General features: G+C 33.6%; 2 protein-coding genes across 3 annotated transcripts; one reads left to right on the top strand and one right to left on the bottom strand.

Moving 5' to 3' along the window:
• Positions 1-8,624: 8,624 nt before the first annotated feature.
• On the top strand, positions 8,625-13,003 carry LOC142531558 (uncharacterized). Of its 2 annotated transcripts, none has more exons than XM_075637736.1 (3): positions 8,625-9,166; positions 9,868-10,377; positions 12,720-13,003. In XM_075637736.1, the coding sequence occupies exons 1-2, from the start codon at positions 8,710-8,712 to the stop codon at positions 10,365-10,367; spliced, it is 957 nt and encodes a 318-aa protein (XP_075493851.1). In that variant the 5' UTR covers positions 8,625-8,709; the 3' UTR covers positions 10,368-10,377; positions 12,720-13,003. The 2 variants fall into 2 exon arrangements, with proteins under 2 accessions (XP_075493851.1, XP_075493850.1); XM_075637735.1 differs by having other exon boundaries at positions 12,712-13,003.
• A 917-nt stretch (positions 13,004-13,920) lies between these two features.
• Positions 13,921-15,695, bottom strand: LOC142531783 (uncharacterized). The gene is made up of 3 exons (XM_075638037.1): positions 15,465-15,695; positions 15,197-15,326; positions 13,921-15,098 (listed from the first exon to the last, which is right to left on the bottom strand). The coding sequence occupies exons 1-3, from the start codon at positions 15,598-15,600 to the stop codon at positions 14,081-14,083; spliced, it is 1,284 nt and encodes a 427-aa protein (XP_075494152.1). The 5' UTR covers positions 15,601-15,695; the 3' UTR covers positions 13,921-14,080.
• Between the last annotated feature and the right edge of the window lie 4,781 nt (positions 15,696-20,476).

Here is a 20,476-nt window from a genome sequence, read left to right as displayed (position 1 = left end):
ATGTGTATATATATATATATATATATATATATATATATTCTAGTATATAAAGAAGAATAATACTTTTATTGGAACACACCAAAAATATTTTTTTTAAAATAAAAATACTAAAAAGAAAGTTGTAATCATATTTCTTTTCAGTAACAATTATGTGTTGTGCGTGTGTTCTTTTTAAAATATTTTTCATAGTATATAAAGAATAATACTTTTATTGAAACATTCCAAAAATATTATTTTTTAAAAATAAAAATATTAAAAAGAAAGTTGTAATCATATATCTTTTAAGTAGAATAACAATTATGTGTTATGTTTATGTTTTTTTTAAAATATTTTTCATAGTATCTGTATTTGATATATGTATGTAAAAAACACTTTTTATCTACTTAGTGATATGCCACATCACTCTCTAATATTTAATGGTATAACCATACACAAGTTCTGTGCTTATATAATAATTTTTTATGACTATTATTTTTAAAGTTTAGTGAGACCACAAAAAATTACATTAAAAATATTTTGCGATTATTTTCGTTATAGTTTGTAGTAATTGTTTCGATATTGTATAGTTTTTTCAAGAAAAATAATGAAGTGGTTATATTGAAAATATTTGTAATTTATATAGATTATGTGTGAATTTTGAATTTTAAAATATATATATTGTTATAATATTTTTATCTTTAAATTTTGGTTATCGATAAAAAACGACATCAAGCTATTTCAGATTCAACCGTTCTTTATTTGTAAATTCAGGTCTTTGGACCGTTGAATCATTTCAAGTCATTCAGACAAAAAAGCATCAGAAGTTCAACTCGTTCTCACAAGAAAGTCAAGCCGTAGATTGTCTGAATTCTAGCTACAAGAAATCATCTGTAAAACTAACTGGATCAAAGTTATTTTACAGTATACGTGTTCAAAATTTCATCGTTTTCTAAAAAAGACTCTGGTGATTGAAAAATACATATACAAGCACATTTAGCAGCTCAAGATCATGACATATGATATGTCAATACTGACGGTCCAACAAAGATCTTGAAGGTCAATACAACCATTACTGTGATTGAGGGTGCACCTTAGATGATTGAGAAGCACTAGCTAAAGGGGCCTGCAGATAATAAAAGGCAAGCAAATCTTGACAACATGGCTAAAGACATTCTTTACCAAACTTTGGACAAGAACATGCTCAACAAGATAAAAACCCGTGCAACAACCAAAGAAATATAAGAGAATTTGACCCAAATTTGTGAAGAAAATTATCAAACTAAGGAGAACAAACTAATAGTTGCAATCTAGAAGTTCGATTACGCAAAAAAGAAGCCCGAAGAGACTCTTAATTAGTTCGATGAATGGTTTATTATTATTATTATTATTATTATTGAACTAACATATCTTTGTAAAGAATATTCTAACAACGAAATTGTCTTGAAGGTTAGGAGAACATAGCCTACAGAATGATATCTAAAGACGGTGGCTATGAGAGAGTCCAAAGATCTCAACGAACTTTAGCTGCACGAGTTATTTGCTGATCTTCAAGTCTATGAGATTGAGTTGGGAATCATGACAAAAGAAGATTCATCCACTTACAACCAATTAAAGTTCTAGCCGCCACTATCCCAATTCCAGCCGCCAACGAATAAGCTTCCAGCAGAAAATCTACTGATCGGATAAGCAACAAGACTATGTTCTTATTTGTTATATTTTTTGGCAAATTTATGAAGGAAAAACAGTCGAAATTCAATTCTTATCGTAAAAAGGACAAAGTTGATGATAATCAAACTTGCTTTAGCTGTGAAAAGTAAGGCCATTTTATTTAATAACATAACATGCCGAATGAAGACGATAAGAAGCTTTTGAAAAAAGGTTCCAAATATGGAAAAAGATCTTTCGAGCAAAAGAAATATCAAAAAATACTTGTTGTTGAAGAAACAAAGAACAAATTGGCCGACTCAGACTCAGATCAATCTAGGTCAGAGATCTCCTAAAGTGAAAGTGATTATGAGAAAGTCCAGTGTCTCACGGCAGATGCCGAGCTAGATATTTCAAACAATGGCCTGGAAACTACAGATGACATGATATTTAATTTTGACTGAAACGAGTTCACACGATAGGATCTTGTCACGACACTGCATGACATGATAGATGAGTTTAAAAGAATCTCGCAATTATTTGATGAAGCTAAGGCAGAAAGCAAAAAAGCTAACAGGTAAGTCAAATAACGTAGTTGTTCGCATCGAAATGAATTTGACAATCTGAGAGTAAAAATCAGTCTACTAGCAGCTGAAAATAATGACACGCGAAAACTGTTATGAGTAACTATGAATGAAAATAAATGATTAATAATTCAAGTCAATTTTTGGAACAATTCTTCTACCTCAATTTAGAAGATGCACGAATTACAAAAATCGGCCGAAGACAGAACTAGACTAGGGTTTGGCAATAATGACTTTAATACTTATGAGATGGGTACTCAATCATGCCTTGATAAATACAAGTCTAAAATGACAAACTTTGTCCGATCTAGCATGAAATATGAACATGATCAGCCAGAACCTAAACAGAATGTAAATTTTGATAGTAAGACCAAACAAAGAGGTTCAGACTATATTGAACCGGAGAATTATAAGTCCAACCGAACATGACTTAAATGCAGACAAAGTCAAGTTGGTTCCACCTGCTCGAACTGTTCTCGCAGAAAACCAAGTCCAACCGAACATTACTCTCGAAAAGGAAGTCTAGTCGTAATCACAACTGTAGACTTATTCAAAATAGATACAAACTGAATGAGAATGATGAACGACTTAAACATCATTTTGACGAGAAAGAGAACACATCACAAAACATCATCAGTTCATGCACAAACTCGCACTCTTTTGGATCACATACGAGCATGTCAGTTGGGCAAATTCAAGTGTGGGTCCTGAAAAGATTTTTCTGTTCAGGACCCAACTAGATTTTGGTAAAAAAATATTATTTTAGTGATTGTAGGAACTAACGAAGAAGATTATTAAAGAATCCACTTAGTTTATGGACAATGGATGCTCGAGACACGTGACTAGTGATATCAAGCTGTTATCCGAAGCCATTGACTACGAAGGTTCAAAATCACATTCGATGATAACTCCGAGAGTAAAGGGGGCTGTATTCATTCTATACTTTCAAAGATTTTTAATTACTTTTTTTAAATGATGGATTTTTGTGGAGTTGATAGATTTTTATTGACTTTTATGGAATCTCATAGAATTATAAAACAAATTTCGTAGACTCTTATAGACTTTTTTTCAAGATTTTTGTAGACTTTTGTAAATTTTTTCATATAATTATGTGAATTTTGTAGTTTATAATTGTGATTTATTTTTTAAAATAATTATTGGACATAGATAACCTCTTCAATTTTAAATTATTTTTTTATTTATGAATTTTACTTACTTAAAAGTTAAATCAATTTAATTTGTGAAAAAAGACAAATGAACTATCCAATTTATTGAAATCAAAATTTCAATTCTTTATGTCAATTCAACATATTAATGAATAATATTTTTATAAGTTCATAATAAAATTTTATTAAAAGAACACTCAAAATAATGAGTAGTCTTTTATAAAAAAAATCTAATAATTACTAACAATTTGATCAACATCGTTCTACATTCCATTGGCTATGATATCCCTCCATGCATTAGCATTTGCTCGTTGTTGTTTTTGAGTATTAAATAACTGATCAAAGTCGTCACCTTCATAAACTTGTGCTGATGAAGACAATTGAGCTTCATTATCTAGTTCAATTTGAAATTCATCAAATTGACACTTCTTTCAAAGAAAATTGTGTAATATAGCACATGCCAATACAAGCCCTGTTAGGGGTGGGAAAAAATACCGAATTTTCGGTATACCGAGATTACCATTGTAGAACCCGTAAATTAGACTACGTATAAGCCATGCATCATTCTAGTATTTTAAATGATTTTATTTCATGAGTATTTAAATGCTTTTCTTTAAAGTTAATTATTTTATGCAGTCGTTTAAATTTTTATCTTTTCAGTTAATTCAATGAGGCCGGTCTGGAGTTGGAGTTTTGAGATAGAATTTAAGATTAAGAAATCATTCCCAGAGTTTATTTTAGCTAGCTAATAAGTTGATTTAAGTTAAAAGGAGGTTTAAGGAATTATTTTAGTAACTTGAGGTGAGTAGGGAATAAGTTCATTTAGGTTCCTTAATTGAGGTGTTAATTCATTAAATTAATTAAAGGATAGGTGAGGCTCTTAAGGTTTAAAAAAAATTTACTAACTAAACAATATTTCCTTTCATTTATTAGATGAATTTCAGCCACCCTTAGTTGCTAGAACATTCCTTGACAACTCACCACCTTTGACCCTTTCTTTGTATTTAATTAGTAGGATAATCCTTTTATTTTTGGAGCACCATTTAATTAATAATCAACCTTATTCTAGCCTTGTTGAGCATGGTAGAATCGGCCACTTCATTCCCCCCAAGAAGATTTGATAGCAAACCAAATTCAAAATTTAAAAATAGGAGACTTGGTCTTGCATTCCCCATTATATTGCACACATTTTCCTCACCCTCCTAACCAACATTTCTCCCCCCTCTCCACCGAAAATTGGAGTGAATTCAGAGCCATTTCAGAGTGTAAAAATCGAGAGGTGCTAGCTTTTAACAAGAGGGAAAAACCGAGTGAAGAAGCAAGGTAGCAAGATCACTCCACCTCCTCCGCGCCGAGTCGTCTTATTCATTCGTTTTTCTTTCAAAACGAACCAGGCATGCATATGTTCTTCCTTGACTCTTCAATCAAGTCCTATTATCATTTTTTTTTTTCATTTCATGATCATCATTTCCATGGCAAAAACCGAAATACACCAAGGATTTTCAGAAAACAAACATGCAGATTTTTTTGATTTCCATGACAAGCTTCACGGGTTCTCTTGTTTTGATGTTTCAGGTGGATGTTTAGACTCCAGGCTCACTAGGCTACATCTAGACATGTACTAGGATGCATTAAGACCATGTTGGTCCATTCAAACAAGCCCCATGCATGAGAGAAACCGAAGATGACAGCAACTCACCATCTTTGCCATATTGAGTTTCGAAAAAAAAAATGTTGTGTGCAGTCAAGGGAAGTGGATCTGATCTTGGCTGTCATCAAGGCTATAGCCATGGTTAGAACACCTCCCTAGCATGTCTAAGTTGCCCTTTTGGAGGCTTGGTCCATGGTGAATCGGTTTTTAAATTAAAACTCAAGAACAGCACAACACCCTTTCGGCCCTCCCCTTTTTCCAGCATGTGTGTTTCGAAGTTTGTGGAGTGGTGTGGATCTTGGTTGGCCTATGGCCCTTAGCCACGGTACATACCATGTCCCTAGATGTCTAGATTGTGTCTTGGTCAATCAGATGGCCACTGGAACGATCGGTGACAGCAAAACAAGAACAATGCCCCGACGTGCAGAATTGGTTCTCGGTTGGAACTTTTCGGTTGTTGCTGGGGTGATGCGAATTGTGGCTGGCCTAGGGCCCTTATCCATGGTTCAAATCATTCCTTGGGATGTTGGTAAGAGATTCCGGGCGGTGGTTCAAGCCCCAATGGCCGGTAGTCTCGAAAACGACGTAAGGAAACGCAAGCATGCTGCTGTATTTTGTGGACAGCAAGTGATGCGATGGTTCAGTGGCTCGTTCGAGTTCTCGGTTGGCTTTTAGCCTATGGCCTTGGACTGGACAATGCCTCATTGAATTAGGAAGGTCATGTTTTTGGCCGTTTGTGATTCGGATCATTTTTGAGGTCGTACGAGAATTTACGGTGCGATGTGCCAAATTGACTCTCGAAAGAGCGTTTCATGTTTTGGCCTCCATTCACCTAGATTTCGACCCTCACTATTTTAGGAGCATTATTTCATCATTTTAGGCGTATTTTAATCATGACTACTTGATGGTTCGGTGTTGGTTCGGGTTGGCACAGAGTCATGATTAAATACGAAGTCGTTAGGCGCAATTGTCTCAGTTTTCGGATTTAATTGCATAGTTTGGTCAAGTAAAAGCTATTGCATATTTTCATGGCATATTTAGGTTGCAGCGAGCTTGGGAGCGATCCAATCCAATCAGTAAAATTATTACAGGATATTTAATTATGTTAATTAATTATATTACGTGCAAAAATATTTATTTTGAGATTTATGCGATATTGCTTGTGGTCACTTTACTATCATTATTAAACCCGGTCGCCAGTTACCGGTCCGGTCGCCAGTTACCGGTCAGTTCAGTTGTTTCACCCAGTATACTGTGGCAGTAGTCTGATCAGACGTACATTATTAAACCCGGTCGCCAGTTACCGGTCCGGTCGCCAGTTACCGGTCAGCTCAGTTCAGTTCAGTTCAGGGACCACTTGCGTAGACCATAATCTCACCAAAAAATTATTACAAGGTATTTCATGACATGGCTCCAAGGAGCAACCATTTTCATTTATGATTTCCCAGTTCAGTGACGCACGTATTATAATTAATCATGACACAACATTTTTACGATATGCCTCATGACATGATATTTTCACTTGCATGCAATGTTACTATTTATTTACTTGTTATTTACGATATATGCATGTTGAGTCTTTAAACTCACTAGACTTGATTGTTGTAGGTGCTGATGATGTCGGGATCGAGGGCGGGGACCAGTGAGCCAGCTCGAGTCGGCAGTAGTAGGATCCGAGGACCTCAGTTCAGCATTTATTATTATTTGTTTGATCAAACATTTTAATTATCATCGGATAAACTTTTACTGTTATTTCGAAAATATTAATTTCTTCCGCTGTTATTTTGAACATCAAACTTTATTTATCAGTTCATTTATGAATGAGGCAATTTTAATTATTTAAAAAGAAAAATCTTAAATTTTTCCGCAAATTTTCAAACACGGATTTATAGGCCTCTACAACCATAACAAAAAAATATTGAATTTACCGAATTTTAAGTATACCGAAGATTTCGATACGGTACGGTAACAATACCGAATTTTTCGGTACGGTAACGATATCCAATTTGAAAATTTTGGTATATACCGAAATACCGGAAAAATATACAAAAATTTTAAAATATATGATATTTTAAAACAATAAATTATAATTTTTTTAAAATGTAAGGTTTTTTTGGTTCGGTATACCGAAAATTTTGGTATAGTATCGGTATGAATTTGCTTATACAATAATTTAATATATAGATTAACTATAATTAAAGAAAATAATTAAAAATAAAATGTTATATAATAATTAATAAAAAAAATTAAATTTTAATTATGTTTTTAAAAAGTACAAATAAAAGGAAAAATAAATAGATGAGAAAAGAATGAAAGTTTGTATTGAATTTGGGAGATTTCTCAATTAAATGTACATCCAAATCTTTAGGTTGAATCAAAGACTTTTGTTGACATTTTATTGTTGTACCTTAGGCTATAATTCTTGTACTTAATAGAATTCCATAGAGTCATTAAAAATCTATTGACATTTTGAATACTTATAGACTTTTGTAGAGTTTTTAAAAGTCAAGTTTGAATACCACATGACTTTTTAAAATTATACAAAAGTTTATATTGAATACCACCAAACTTTTATGGAGTATATAAAAGTCTAGTTTGAATACCTCTAGACTTTTAAACTCCATAAAAGTCATTAAAATTCTATAACCAATACACACCCCCCTAAGACTGTGAGTAAGGGTAAGATTATCCATGTCAATGTCATTATTAAATATGTTTTATTAGTTAAGAACATTTGCTATAATCTTATTAACATTAGTCAGCTTTGTGACAATGATTACTCAGTTGAATTTCACAAATACACTTGAATAGTTAAATATGCAAATGATAATATTATGAGAATCAGACTAATAAAACAAAACAATTTTAAAGTGAGCTGAAATGATAATAATCTAAATGTTACCACATGTTTCGCTGCTTTGCATGAAAATAAAAATTAGTTTTGACATAAACAACTCAATCATTTCAATTTCAAATCTCTTGCCAATCTTAGCAAGCAAAAATTGGTCTCAAGGTTGCTTAACATCGATTTTACAAAAGATAAAGTTTGTTCTGCATGTTAGATAAAAATTGGAAAATATGATTTTTACAAGACGTTGTAAAATCAAAGTCTTTTAGTAGACTTCATCTTTGAGTGGTAGAAGGGGTGATGCATAATTGTTATCTTCGAACAACCATAAAAATATTTGTCTCATTATATTACATATGTTACATTCTCGTATATAATTTTCAAGTCATTTCTTGTTAACTATCCATTAATCAAGTCGGACCATTTTCACACTTATTTACTGTCAGCAGTCTAACAAAACCAACCGTTCGAGAATATTTCGTAACCTGAAAACGGTTAACAACGATTCATGGTTTCGAAAATCTTAAAATAGTTATTCATACTCTTAAACGCTAACTCGATCCCAAAATATATAGTAGTAGTTATTGATAAATTATAAATTTATAAAATATATTTTTATGATATTTTTTGGTAAATAAAATATATGACTTTTTAGTTGATGGGGAATTTTTTTTATAAACTTCAATTGATGTTAACATGGGACCACCATATATATTTTTATATAGAATTAACATTTTGCTTTGCGAATTTTCTAGATATAAAAAGCTAAGTATCCGCCGAGTTATATTTGCAGCGAATATTTTGTTCCTCCAGTTGAAAGTCAAATCTTCCCTTGAGATGGAAATCGCAAATGTACAAGGATCCAAAACCAAAATCCTGATAAACCCGGGTCAAGCCCGAGAGCTCGGACGAGCTAACGGTTTCAATTCCTCGGACAGAACCATTTCTCGACGCCACGTGTCATTTTTCAACCCCTCACGCAGCCAAAATCAAGCCCACTGCCTCCAGTTCGAAGTCATCGGAGTGAACCCCATTTATGTGTACAGACATGCTGAAGTCAAGGTTTTTCGAAGGTTTGAAAGGGGTGAAATGGAGGGCGGTGATATGTTCTGCGTGTCTGCGAAGAATCCCGTTTGGTATACTTTGAGGAATGTTGAGAATGGCAGTGAACGTGTGGTGGAAAATGTTCTGGAGAGTGAATTGGCTGGAAGTTTGGAGAGTGGCTTTGAGTTAAATGGGGTTGAAGATTTGGGGACGGAGGATGTTGATTTTTCGGGGGTTGATCATGTCAAAGGTCTGCTATTTTCTTGTGTTTTTTTTTTTTTTTGCCATCAGAGGCATTGTTTACGCATTGCTTGTTTTTCAAGATTGTATTTTTGGTTGCTAGGAATCAAGGATCCTGTATATTGGGATGACATTTTAAGAAACATATAAATGTTAAAATTGTACAAATTTGCGTATTCGATTTTATTTCATTTTATCCGAATGCCGTATTTGCCTTGCTGGTCTGGCTGTATTTGTAGAGAATGAAAAACGCCTATGCGTCGTTGTGAAGATTGATTGTATGGTTGATGGCATGTTAATGGAGGCAACGAATTTTGAAATATAAGAAAATTTAATTAGGAAATGTTTTTGGTGGATTTAAATTGCAAAGCTTGTATCTTGTTTCAGTACCTTTCGGCTAACTTCTGGAAATTAGTATAAAATTTACTTTTTCAGTGGTCTTACTAATTCGGAGGTGTTTTTGATAATGGTTGATAAGAATGTCTATTTCAGCTACAGTTCGAAGTTTTAACTGTCCTGTAGTATATTTTCCGCATGGTTTCTGTGCTGGATTGTGGAATAACTTTGTTTGTTTCAATGTTTATTTAGTGATTTTTAATCTGATCGCCGGATTTTTTCCGTGTTTCTACTTATAGATTGTGGGGTAAATTGGTTAATTTGTTGGTATTGATTTGAGTGCATACATACTGATTGCACAAACATTGAATGCAGAATTTGGTTTTGTGGTAATGGGACATGAGTTTGATTCTTACCCGAAAAAGATGATTAGGAATATCAAGAATTGGAATTGGTTCCTTGATGAATCTGGCGAAGATAGCGAGGATGATGAAAATAAAAGAAAAAAGCTCAAGGTGAGTGGGAAAGGAAAAAGGAAGAAAGGGAGAGACAAAGACGATGAGGACTGGACCGGGGAGAGTGAAGATGACAAAGAATTAATTAACAAATCGAGGATGGTTCGAAAGCCTAATTATATGACAAGGTCCAAGGATGTTAGAAAACCAAGTAAAAACAAAAGTAAGAGTAAAATTACGGCTGGAAAGATTAGTGCAAGTATGGATGATGAAGACATGGAAGAGGAAGATGAGGATGATGAGATGCTCGGGGGCTTCATTGTTGGAGATGATAACTTGGACGAGGCGGAAGAATCTGGTGATGAAGAGGAAGAAGAAGAGGAATTGGAGGGTGAAAATGATGAAGACGAAGATGAATGACATCTTATAGGTATCGACGTCACGCTGTTTTTAAAGATTGTCATTTAGTCTTTTATATTTGCTGTTATCTGGCATTCTATAACATTTGAACTTGGTGTTACACTATATGGCTCGTTTTGGGCCACTCATTTAGTATTGTTATGCCTGAGCTCTTTTTGGAAGTATATGAATTGTTACAAGTGGAGGACTAGGAGATAACATCATCCTAATAGTAGAATGACATATTTACCATAAGCCTGCCTCAAGTTAGAACAGAGAATGATTCAAAGTAGGAAAAATAGTAATGAACAAACCGAACTCAAAAGACATGATAATATATTAAAGCTAGTGTGTCTTGTGTTGTGATATTTATGTATCTATTTAAGAAACATACTTATTCAATTAGCTTGATTGCCATTTAGATAGTGATACAGTGAAATAAGGAGATCTTTAAAGACATGGCAGCTTATTGGTACAAGTAGATTCCTTTTTGGATCATTACGACACTTTAAATCTACAACGTCAATGATAACTGGTGTCATGTCCTCTATTAAAAGGAATAATGTTGTTGGTTAAAAAGACAAATTCTAACGACCATTGCTTAATGAGCCTTTAAGTTCCACTTTTGGGTTAGTCTTCTATGCACTGTTGACTTTGCAACTCCCTTGTACCGATGACAACCCATCCATATGATTTGATATTTTTTTTTAGATAAGTGTAACGTCATTAGCGTGCTTGTGTTACCCTATGCATAGGAAAGAAGTCTGCTATACGCATATCATTCTGCCAATCTACTTTAGGAGAGTAGTCTAGGAGAGAGTAAACTTTCAATTTGTACATATCAATTTCATGACATGGCCAAGTTAATGATTGGAAAATCACTTCGTACTTTTCTTTACTGAGGATGTGGAATCAATTAAGGTACCTGTAACCTTTAATTTGGCGAAGGGATTGATCCTGTCCTGTAAAGATTTACTATTCATGGAAATATGTATGCTTGTTTAACCCTTATTGACATTCAAATTTCACTGCCATATAATTTGATTGGCATTTAGATTATGATAATGAGCAAGTGAATCTTAATTTACTAGTTGCCTTTTTTAATATTAACGGCTACAATTTCTGAGCATCAGTCAAATTCTACTATGAAATCAAGAGATATTTCAGAAAACAGTTGCTGACAAGTGCTAAGAATCCTGGATTATTATGATGTTCGTATTTATATGAGTGAATAGAATCAATAATAACTAGTACACTTGTCCTTTATCTGAGAAAACAATGTTGATGGCCGAAAACCACACCTAAAAGATTGTCCAACCACCAAGTAGGTTTCCGAAGTATTGGATTGCTTTTGGAGTTTTGTTTCTAGCCTTCAGTTTGCAACGGTACCATAATGTGTGTTAGACTTTCTTTACACGTGCACATTTAGTGCGTGCACAAGCAAGCAAAAACACGCGTGCACATCCATGATCCACTCACTTGTCATATAGCTGTCCACTCCCTGTTACTGTTGCATCTTGTATATCTTTATCTATTTCTTGTTTTTTTGTTGAGAATGATCTGTTTCTTGTTTTTCCCACAAGAACATTAAGAACTTCGAATCATGGATAGATTAAACATGCAAATCAGTCATGATTTTTTCTCACTTTTCCATGGAAATATGATGTTATTGTTGCCCTGATTATCCCCTTTCCTGCACATAATGTTTTTTACTGTTCTTCCTTATTTTTTATCTCTAACTTACCCATTTACCGCACTTGGCATTTGCAACAATGTTCTCATGCAGAACTCCAGTTGTGGAAGTTAATCACATATTCAAGTTCTTCCCTTATTGTTGTTAAATGACCTAACAGGATAAAAGGCAGCTGGTACACGCGTCCTAGATCTAAGAAAATGATATTGATCGCAGGAAACGAAACCTTGAATATTTTTCAACTGCTAAGCATGTTTCCAAAAACCGTTACCTCGATCAAATTTGGATTTTCCTTTTCACCATTGGCTTGCAACTGTTCCATCACGTGTCAGACTCGTCGCACGTCCACTCGCTTGTCGTTTAGCTGCCAACTCCCAGTTACTGTACCATCTTGCATGCCTTCGTTCATTTTTTTTTTTGGTGCCACATTTTTAAGTTGTCTCATTGATATATAGAATATATCACCATGCAACTAAAGATCATTATTCTTGGACTTCCGCTTGTTTATGGAAGTATCATACTACTATATGCCCTGCTTCTTGTTTCTGCGAGCATGATATTTCTTCTATTCCTTATTCTCTACGTTTGGCAAGATTTGCATCGATACAGTTAGTTCATGTGATTTGCATCATTTTTTCTGTTAACTGATGCATTTTGTTTTTCCTTGAATAGAAACACAGAAAACTAAGAGTGACCGAACTGGTGAATGACCAAGTTTTGGGTCAGAATCTTGGGTAGATAGATATATTACACTCCCATCACGTCCGTTGGAATGTTGTAACGTTTTTGTGCATCAGTTCGAATGTGTGCCTTTTTTTAAAATTTCATACCCAAATGTCCTGTGTAGGGACGACTCTGTGTCTTAGAGGATAGTTGTGCGTTTCTGTGTCTATCTCCTGTGTAGAATTTACAGATAATGGCTGAGAAGGCTACATTGTTATTCCCACTTTCAACTTTGCCTTGATGTTTCATATGCAGTTTTTGCAAGTAAACTGTGCATATACATTTGTGCCGATCCATCAATTATTTTGTGCATTTTGGTTAATTTGACTAGTTTTGCACATATGATGTGTGTATACTAACGACCATTTTTTATTTTTCCGTCGTTATTTAATGATCGTAATGCATGCACGTACGCACACACATGCATCTATAAATTGTGGAAAACCCACTTTTGGAAACCATGTTCGATATCAAATCATAAATTTAATTTGGAAATGTTTCTATAAATTAATACATTTGCAGTATTTTAATCCGTAATCTCTTTTTTTTCCATCTTAATAATTGAGGTGGTTAAAGTTAGTTGTTCTTTCAAATATCTTAGACTATATTTATGTAAATAATTTAATCATCTATCGATCTTAAAAGGTCTAATACTTGTACTAATATTAATCTTTTAAAAAACTAACTAGTATTTGGTGTCGAAAAACTAATAATTTAATTTAATCAATCATTCTTTAAATTAACTAATTAATTCTATTTTTAAAAAAAAAATTAGGGAAAATAAATTATGTACATCCCAGAACGTTTTCTAGGATGAAAATGGTAATAATAATTTCATTTGTTTAGAAAACTTAATAGAAAATTAAAATATAATTTTGTGGATTTCTTTGTCAAAGAAACTCCAATATAATATAGAACTAGCTTTTAAAATTGTGTTAAATCCAAGTTTAAATCAAAAATTTGTACTTTAACAATCTTTATTATTTGAAAATTTGGTTGCATGCATGATGCGACTTGTGTATTTCAATTTTTTTTAAAGCAAAATATCCATATAAATACATATTAAATATTATAATTAATTAAATTGAAGGCTCTATTCCAAAACTAAAAAATAATGAACATAAAAAAGGACATTTTGAAGATAGCCAACATTACATTCATTCATAGAACACGAAGACGAGAGAACGCAAAACTACAAATCTTCAGGGTTTTCTCCACACAGACAAAGACACTGACGCGACAACCTTAAAATGCTAACACACTGAACTTGACAAAAGGAATGCATGCATGGAATTAAGACAGGGATTAAACTTATTTTCTACACGAACTCAGAGAATTCCCACGAGCTTGAAGCGGTTGCAGCACCAGGGTCCATGTGGAAAGCGTCGCTGCTTGGCGATGGAGCCATGAAATGATATTCCGGCTGCTGATAGTTGGAGGAGGGGGGCGACGATGTGGAGGATGGAGTTGATGCCATAAACGAAGCCATACGAGATTCAATGAAGTCGATATGATGCGCAGGCACCATCATTTCAAGGATTCCAAAGACATGCATCTCTTGATTTTCAGTAATTAATGGTTGCTCCACAACCTGTTCATGAGCAGTAGATGAAAGGGGCACACCAAATTCAATGAAATCGATATGATGCGGAGGCACCTTCATTTCATGGCTTCTGTAGGCATGCATCCCTTGATTTTCAGCAATCAATGGTTGTCCTAAAACTTGGTCCTGGGCAGCAGATGAAAGGGGCACACCTAATTCTTTGCTTCCTGTTTTGTCGAGTTCTGGAAGAAAAGAAACGACAGCGGGTGTTGGTGATGAATCTCGATTAGGGTTTAAAAAGTTACCATCATTAAGAAATGGTGGGTTTTGATAATCAAATTGAGATATGAAGTCGTCATCATATTGATAATGAAGGGTTAAGTTCTGATTGCTTTGAGTTGAAATTTGAGGATTATTGTCTGGTACAGGCCATGCAGCAGGCAGATCTGGAAAAGGAGAAGCTTGAACCGGAACCGGAGCTTGATCCTCGAATGGGGCAGGGACATAAACTTGGACAGGCAGCGACATATTGGGGTCGAAACATTGGGTATAGGTGACCGGAGCTGGTTGGATTATCGGATTCATATTGAACATCTGATGATTGATCTGGGGATTTGGATTCACATAGTACAGTTTTTTATTTTGAGCAAAGTCGGCGGCGGCGGCGGCGGCGGTCTTCAGAGCTTGGACATGTTTCTGATGGGCCACGATCTTTTTTTTCAAGCCCGAGTTCCAAAAGTTCTTGATTTCATTGTCTGTTCTCCCGGGGAGAAAATGAGATATATGAGACCACCTTCAAGAAATAGACAAAATGTCATTGACCTAAAATGAAAGTACCTTTAAATAATTTGACAGCATAATCAAGAAAATAATTCTTATATATATAGTTACTTGTTTCCCACAAGCTTGTGACATTCAATCACAAGAGCTGCTTCTTGTGGAGTGAAAGTCCCTCTCTTTAGATCGGGCCTCAGGTAATTTATCCATCTCAGCCTGCAACTCTTCCCGCATCTTTGCAGCCCTGCAGGTTGTTAAAAATTTTAAGACAATAAATACAACACATGTAATATGTAAGATTGCGTGTCTGTGTGTGCATGCACATTTCACATACAAAAACCCTTGCGTTTGTGTGTGTGTGTGTGTAAATACATTGACAGACCTGCATATCTTGGCATGGTACTCCAGCAGCCATGGCCGTATTTATTGATGAAGTTCATGAGCTTTTCATCTTCCTCAGGCGACCACAGCCCCTTTTTCACGTTCTGTTTGTCGCAGCAGTTATGATTCGTCGTCATGTTCGAAAACCACCTTCTTCTTTATCTCTCTGCAAAAGAAGAAGATCAGCAGAAATGAGAAAAAAAATCGAGAAAACCCCTCAGAGGATTATCCCAGAAATGCAAGAAATAACAATGGAGTTTGTTATATATATATACTGATACTACCTTGAAATTGCAAGCAATTCGACGGTCTTTCGAAGGAGAGTGAGGGCCTTTTATATAGGGGAAATGGTGTTTAGTCCACGAGTCAGCCATGCAGGGTCTTGTGGGTCCCACGCTTTTAAACCACATGTTTCATCATCTTATTGCAAGAGAGAGTGAGAGAGACACAAAGAACAAACGTAGTTTGAATTCAAAGGGTCCCACGTAATTTGTCAATTACTTCAAATGAAAATGCCAAGGATTTTGTTGCCTAGTGGCAGCTGAGGTCCCAAGACTCGTCAACTTTTGGGTTCAAATTTCAGATATAAATTACACAAAATGTGATTGCTTGAGAGTCTCATTAATTAATTAAATTATAATATATATAAAACCGAACATTTGTCTCTTTTTATCAATATTTATAATTAGTGGTAATAGTACAACTCAACTCTTTTATACTATACGACAACATAAGTGTCACGTTTCGATTGTTATACCTACCAGGAGTAATTATTGCATATCAAAAATCCCCTCCCCACAATTATACTTAGAACTCTTGACGCTGACTCTTATACTAATTGTTAGATCGAGAGTTTTCTGGTTTAACAAAAGCTATAGTTTGTAGTAACAGTGCAACTCAAATATTTTAAACCGAACAATAACACAAGCGCCATGTAACCTACGTTTAAATTGTACCTCATCATGTATTTCAGATATTATATTTCGATTGTTCTATCCTTATTATTGCTTTCCAACCATTGCTGGCTGTCCTAGCTGGTCAATTTTTCGCTACTTCCATACCTCGGTGGTTGTTGAATAAAAAGCAAGGAATCTTTGTGTAATGCTCGTCGGGTGAGTTAATTAATGGCAAAAAAGCCAAGAATTCCAACGTCAAAACGGTGGGGAAAGGAGTTTTTGTCTTGTTTAATTAGCAAAGCTTTATGCATGTGTTCGTCTGAGGCTTTGCATGAGTTTCATCATCTTCTGGCCACATTTTGTTTTGTATTAACAAAAAAAAAAAAATTTGTTCGATGTGTCCTTTAACGTGTAAATCTTTTAGGGAAATGGGAGAACCAAATTTGTTTTTTTTTTTTTTTTTTGAAAAAAAAAAAGAAAATTGGAGAGAGTAAAATTTAAAAATTTAAGCAAAACATATTATTTTATGTATTTTAAAATAATGGAATTGATATTAATAATTTCTCAAAAAAGAAAGAATGATATTGATAATTAGGGAAAAAATGTCTAGAATTTTGTTGGTATATATTAAAGAAGAAGATCTAGGGCAAAGACACCTTATAAATAAGAGTGAATAGTTACTGCGAAGGGATTGATGAATATAGACGTCGCAGGAGAGTAAACACCGGAGTTGATGATTTACTTCGAAGAGATCAAGTACTCAATCGAAAGCATATTGATGTGTTGCCATGAAATGTTGAAGACAAGCAGATACAACATCTAAACACAATGGTGATTAGAGTTTCGGCTTCGTAGAAGTTGCATCCGTCTTTATTTGGTTATTTTTGTGATAATAAATTCTGGATGCACTGTGCTCCTTCGCTTTGTTAAGGGAGATAGATTTCTTTATTCACTAGTATTTCTTCTGTGTAAATTGAAAATATTTTATAGCGAATATTTTGTCATGAGAATGTGTCTTATTTTATTGATCAAGATTACTTGTGTGTTATTAAATTATTCAACTCGATGTTATGTTAAAGCGTACGTTATAATACTATGCACAACATCTATATCCGATTCACACAATTATCCACTTATTTAATACTTTCATGTTAAACGACCCCTTTCATATACGAACGTTAAAAATATTACGCACAATTCGACAAAAAAATTAGATGAGGAATGTTCTAATATAGAATTTTCCCCAAGAACCTGTTAAATTATATTATACACGCATGACTCGTTAAATCCCTAAAAGAATTGTCTTTTTTATGTGATATAAAGCCAGAACTGATTTTTGTTATAATGTATGTACTGAATAATCGATATAGTTTAATATTGAAAAAAGTTTATTACGCATTTATCGACAAAAAAAAAAATTAGAAGAGGAATATGTTAACATAGAAAATTTCCGAGTTGTTATTTGTTAAATACCAATAATTTCTCTTCCATCATATTTTCTCTAATATAATTTCATTTTGAAAATTTTGATAACTTCCATTTTAATTTTGTTTTAAAAAAAAAAAACTTTGGTACATTTTTGTACAAATCGCACACATCACTTGTGTCAAAATCAGCTAGTATATGTGTGTATACACAACACTTATAACTCACACGGTATATCGATCGTGAACATAATATTTATATACATAAACTAATATTTTTATATTATAATTTAAATTACATAGAATTAGTTTAATTTGAATGAAATAAAAATAACATAAATGTAGAAATATCTATAAGTATGCTGAGTGTTAGGATCGAAATATGTCTAGAACGAGGTGAATAAACACTTTAAAATATTTTGCTTCTAAAAGAGTTGCAATAGTTCGTTCTTTAAATGTTCAAAAACGAATTTAATATCGAGAAATTATATTGAGTTTGGTTCTAACTCGAACGAAATAAACTCAATATAACACTCTAAAAACATATCAAACATTTTTTAAATTAGCTGATATGTCTATTAATGCTACCCTACATTCTTCAATCATTCAATATATGCTTCTAGATATTGGAAAATAATATTTAAAATGTGTGTATTGAATATTTGAATGTTGAATATTTGAATGTTGAAAATAAGAGTTGTAAATATTGAAAATTAGTGTGTGATGATGTAGGTAATGATGTATTTTATTTTTGGATTATTTGTAAAGATTTCCTATAAATAGATCTCTCATTTGTGAAGAAAATCACAATTGAGTAGAGAGAAAAATATTATAAAGTGTGTAGTTTGGTAAATTTTGAGAGTTTGAGATTTTTACTTTTTACCATAAATTTTTACTTTTTCACAACACGTTATCAGCACGAAGCTCTAAAAGTCCTTCATCCTTTTCCAAGCTCCAAACAGAAGAAAAAGGTAACAAAAGTAATAATATTTATTTTACTATTATTTATTTATTGTGTATATATTTAATATATAATATAATGTTATTATTAGAAATAATAAAAATAAATTTTTCAAAAACTTTTTATAAATCCTGGGAGGATGTTAAGACGACATCCCACACTCCCGGTAAGGGATACGACAAGTATAAAAGCCTATAAGGTTTTTAAACAAAATAACTTACGACACCTCATTATAATAATGTGATATGATATACACAATTATTTAAACATGTCTAATATTATATATATCATATTATTACCATAAAATTATACAAATACATACCTTTATTTTTTTTGTACCCCAACGGTCATAAATGGTAAAAAACGGCTAGTTTTTGCCCTATAAATATGATCTCACAAACACATTCCATCACTCCAACTTTCTCTTCTTCTCTAAAAATTATTCATCATCAAATTTTTCGAAGAAAAAAGAAGATGGCTTTCTCAAGGATATTTTTAATTATTTTGGTTGTCATACTCACGAGTCTTGTATTTATCGGAGAATATCCTCCTCGTGCGTTTTCTTTATTTTTACAAATACTTGTACTTGTTGTTTATCCGTTACTTTGTATTGCAATAATTATTAACTAATAAAATGTATCGTAATTTTTTTTAGTACCACCATGTCAAATTTAACAAAGCTCGAATTTGTTGCGCTCGACATCACGGAAAAGAATTATATGCCATGGACTCTAGATGTAGAAATGCATCTTGAGTCATTGGGTCTAAGCGAGATCATTAAAGAAAATGGCATATGCACGTCACAAGAAAAGGCAAGAGCCATGATATTTTTGCGTCGACATCTCGACGATGGATTGAAATGTGAATATCTGACTGAAAAAAATCCCATGGCTTTGTGGAAGGGATTAAAAGAAAGATTCGAACATATAAGAGAAATTATACTTCCGACCGCCCGGGATGAATGGAATACATTGAGATTCCAAGACTTTAAAAAAGTCAGTGATTACAATTCGGCGATGTATAGAATAATCTCGCAATTAAAATTTTGTGGACATGAGGTCACAGAATCTAAGATGCTTGAAAAAACATTTTCCACGTTTCATGCATCAAATATTACTCTACAGCAACAATATAGAGTACGTGGATTCGCGAGATATTCTGAACTCATCGCCTGTCTTCTTGTGGCGGAAAAAAAACAACGAGCTATTAATGAGAAATCATCAGTCCCGACCCACTGGATCAACAGCATTTCCAGAAGTAAATGCTGTAAGTAAAAATGAATTTAAACCTGGAAACCAAAATCAAATTCAAAGACAAGGTTTTGGTCGAGGTCGAGGTCGAGGTCGTGGACGTGGACGTGGACGTGGAATTGGCCGTGGTCGTGGTCAAGGCCGTGGTTTTGAAAATAATCGAGATAGTTATTTTTATAACTCATCTCAAAAGAACGTCCCAAACCATCCACAGAAAAGGCATCATGAGAATACAAGTGTTAATGAGAAGCACTCAAAAAGATATAAAAGTTCTTGTTACAGATGTGGTACTCCAGGACATTGGTCCAAAGTTTGTCAAGCCCCTGAGCACCTTTGTAAACTTTATAAAGAATCATTAAAGGGGAAAGAAAAGGAGACCAACTTCACTGAACGCAGTGACCGTTTGAGTGATTCAACTCATTTTGATGCTGGTGATTTTATGAATGATTTCTCTGGAAATGATCAATATGTTGGTGGGATAG

The sequence above is a fragment of the Primulina tabacum genome, chromosome 17, assembly GCF_025594145.1.
Source record: "Primulina tabacum isolate GXHZ01 chromosome 17, ASM2559414v2, whole genome shotgun sequence".
NCBI lineage: Eukaryota > Viridiplantae > Streptophyta > Magnoliopsida > Lamiales > Gesneriaceae > Primulina > Primulina tabacum.
Note: the sequence above shows the minus strand (reverse complement) of the source record. Positions and strands in the feature narration are given on the sequence as shown.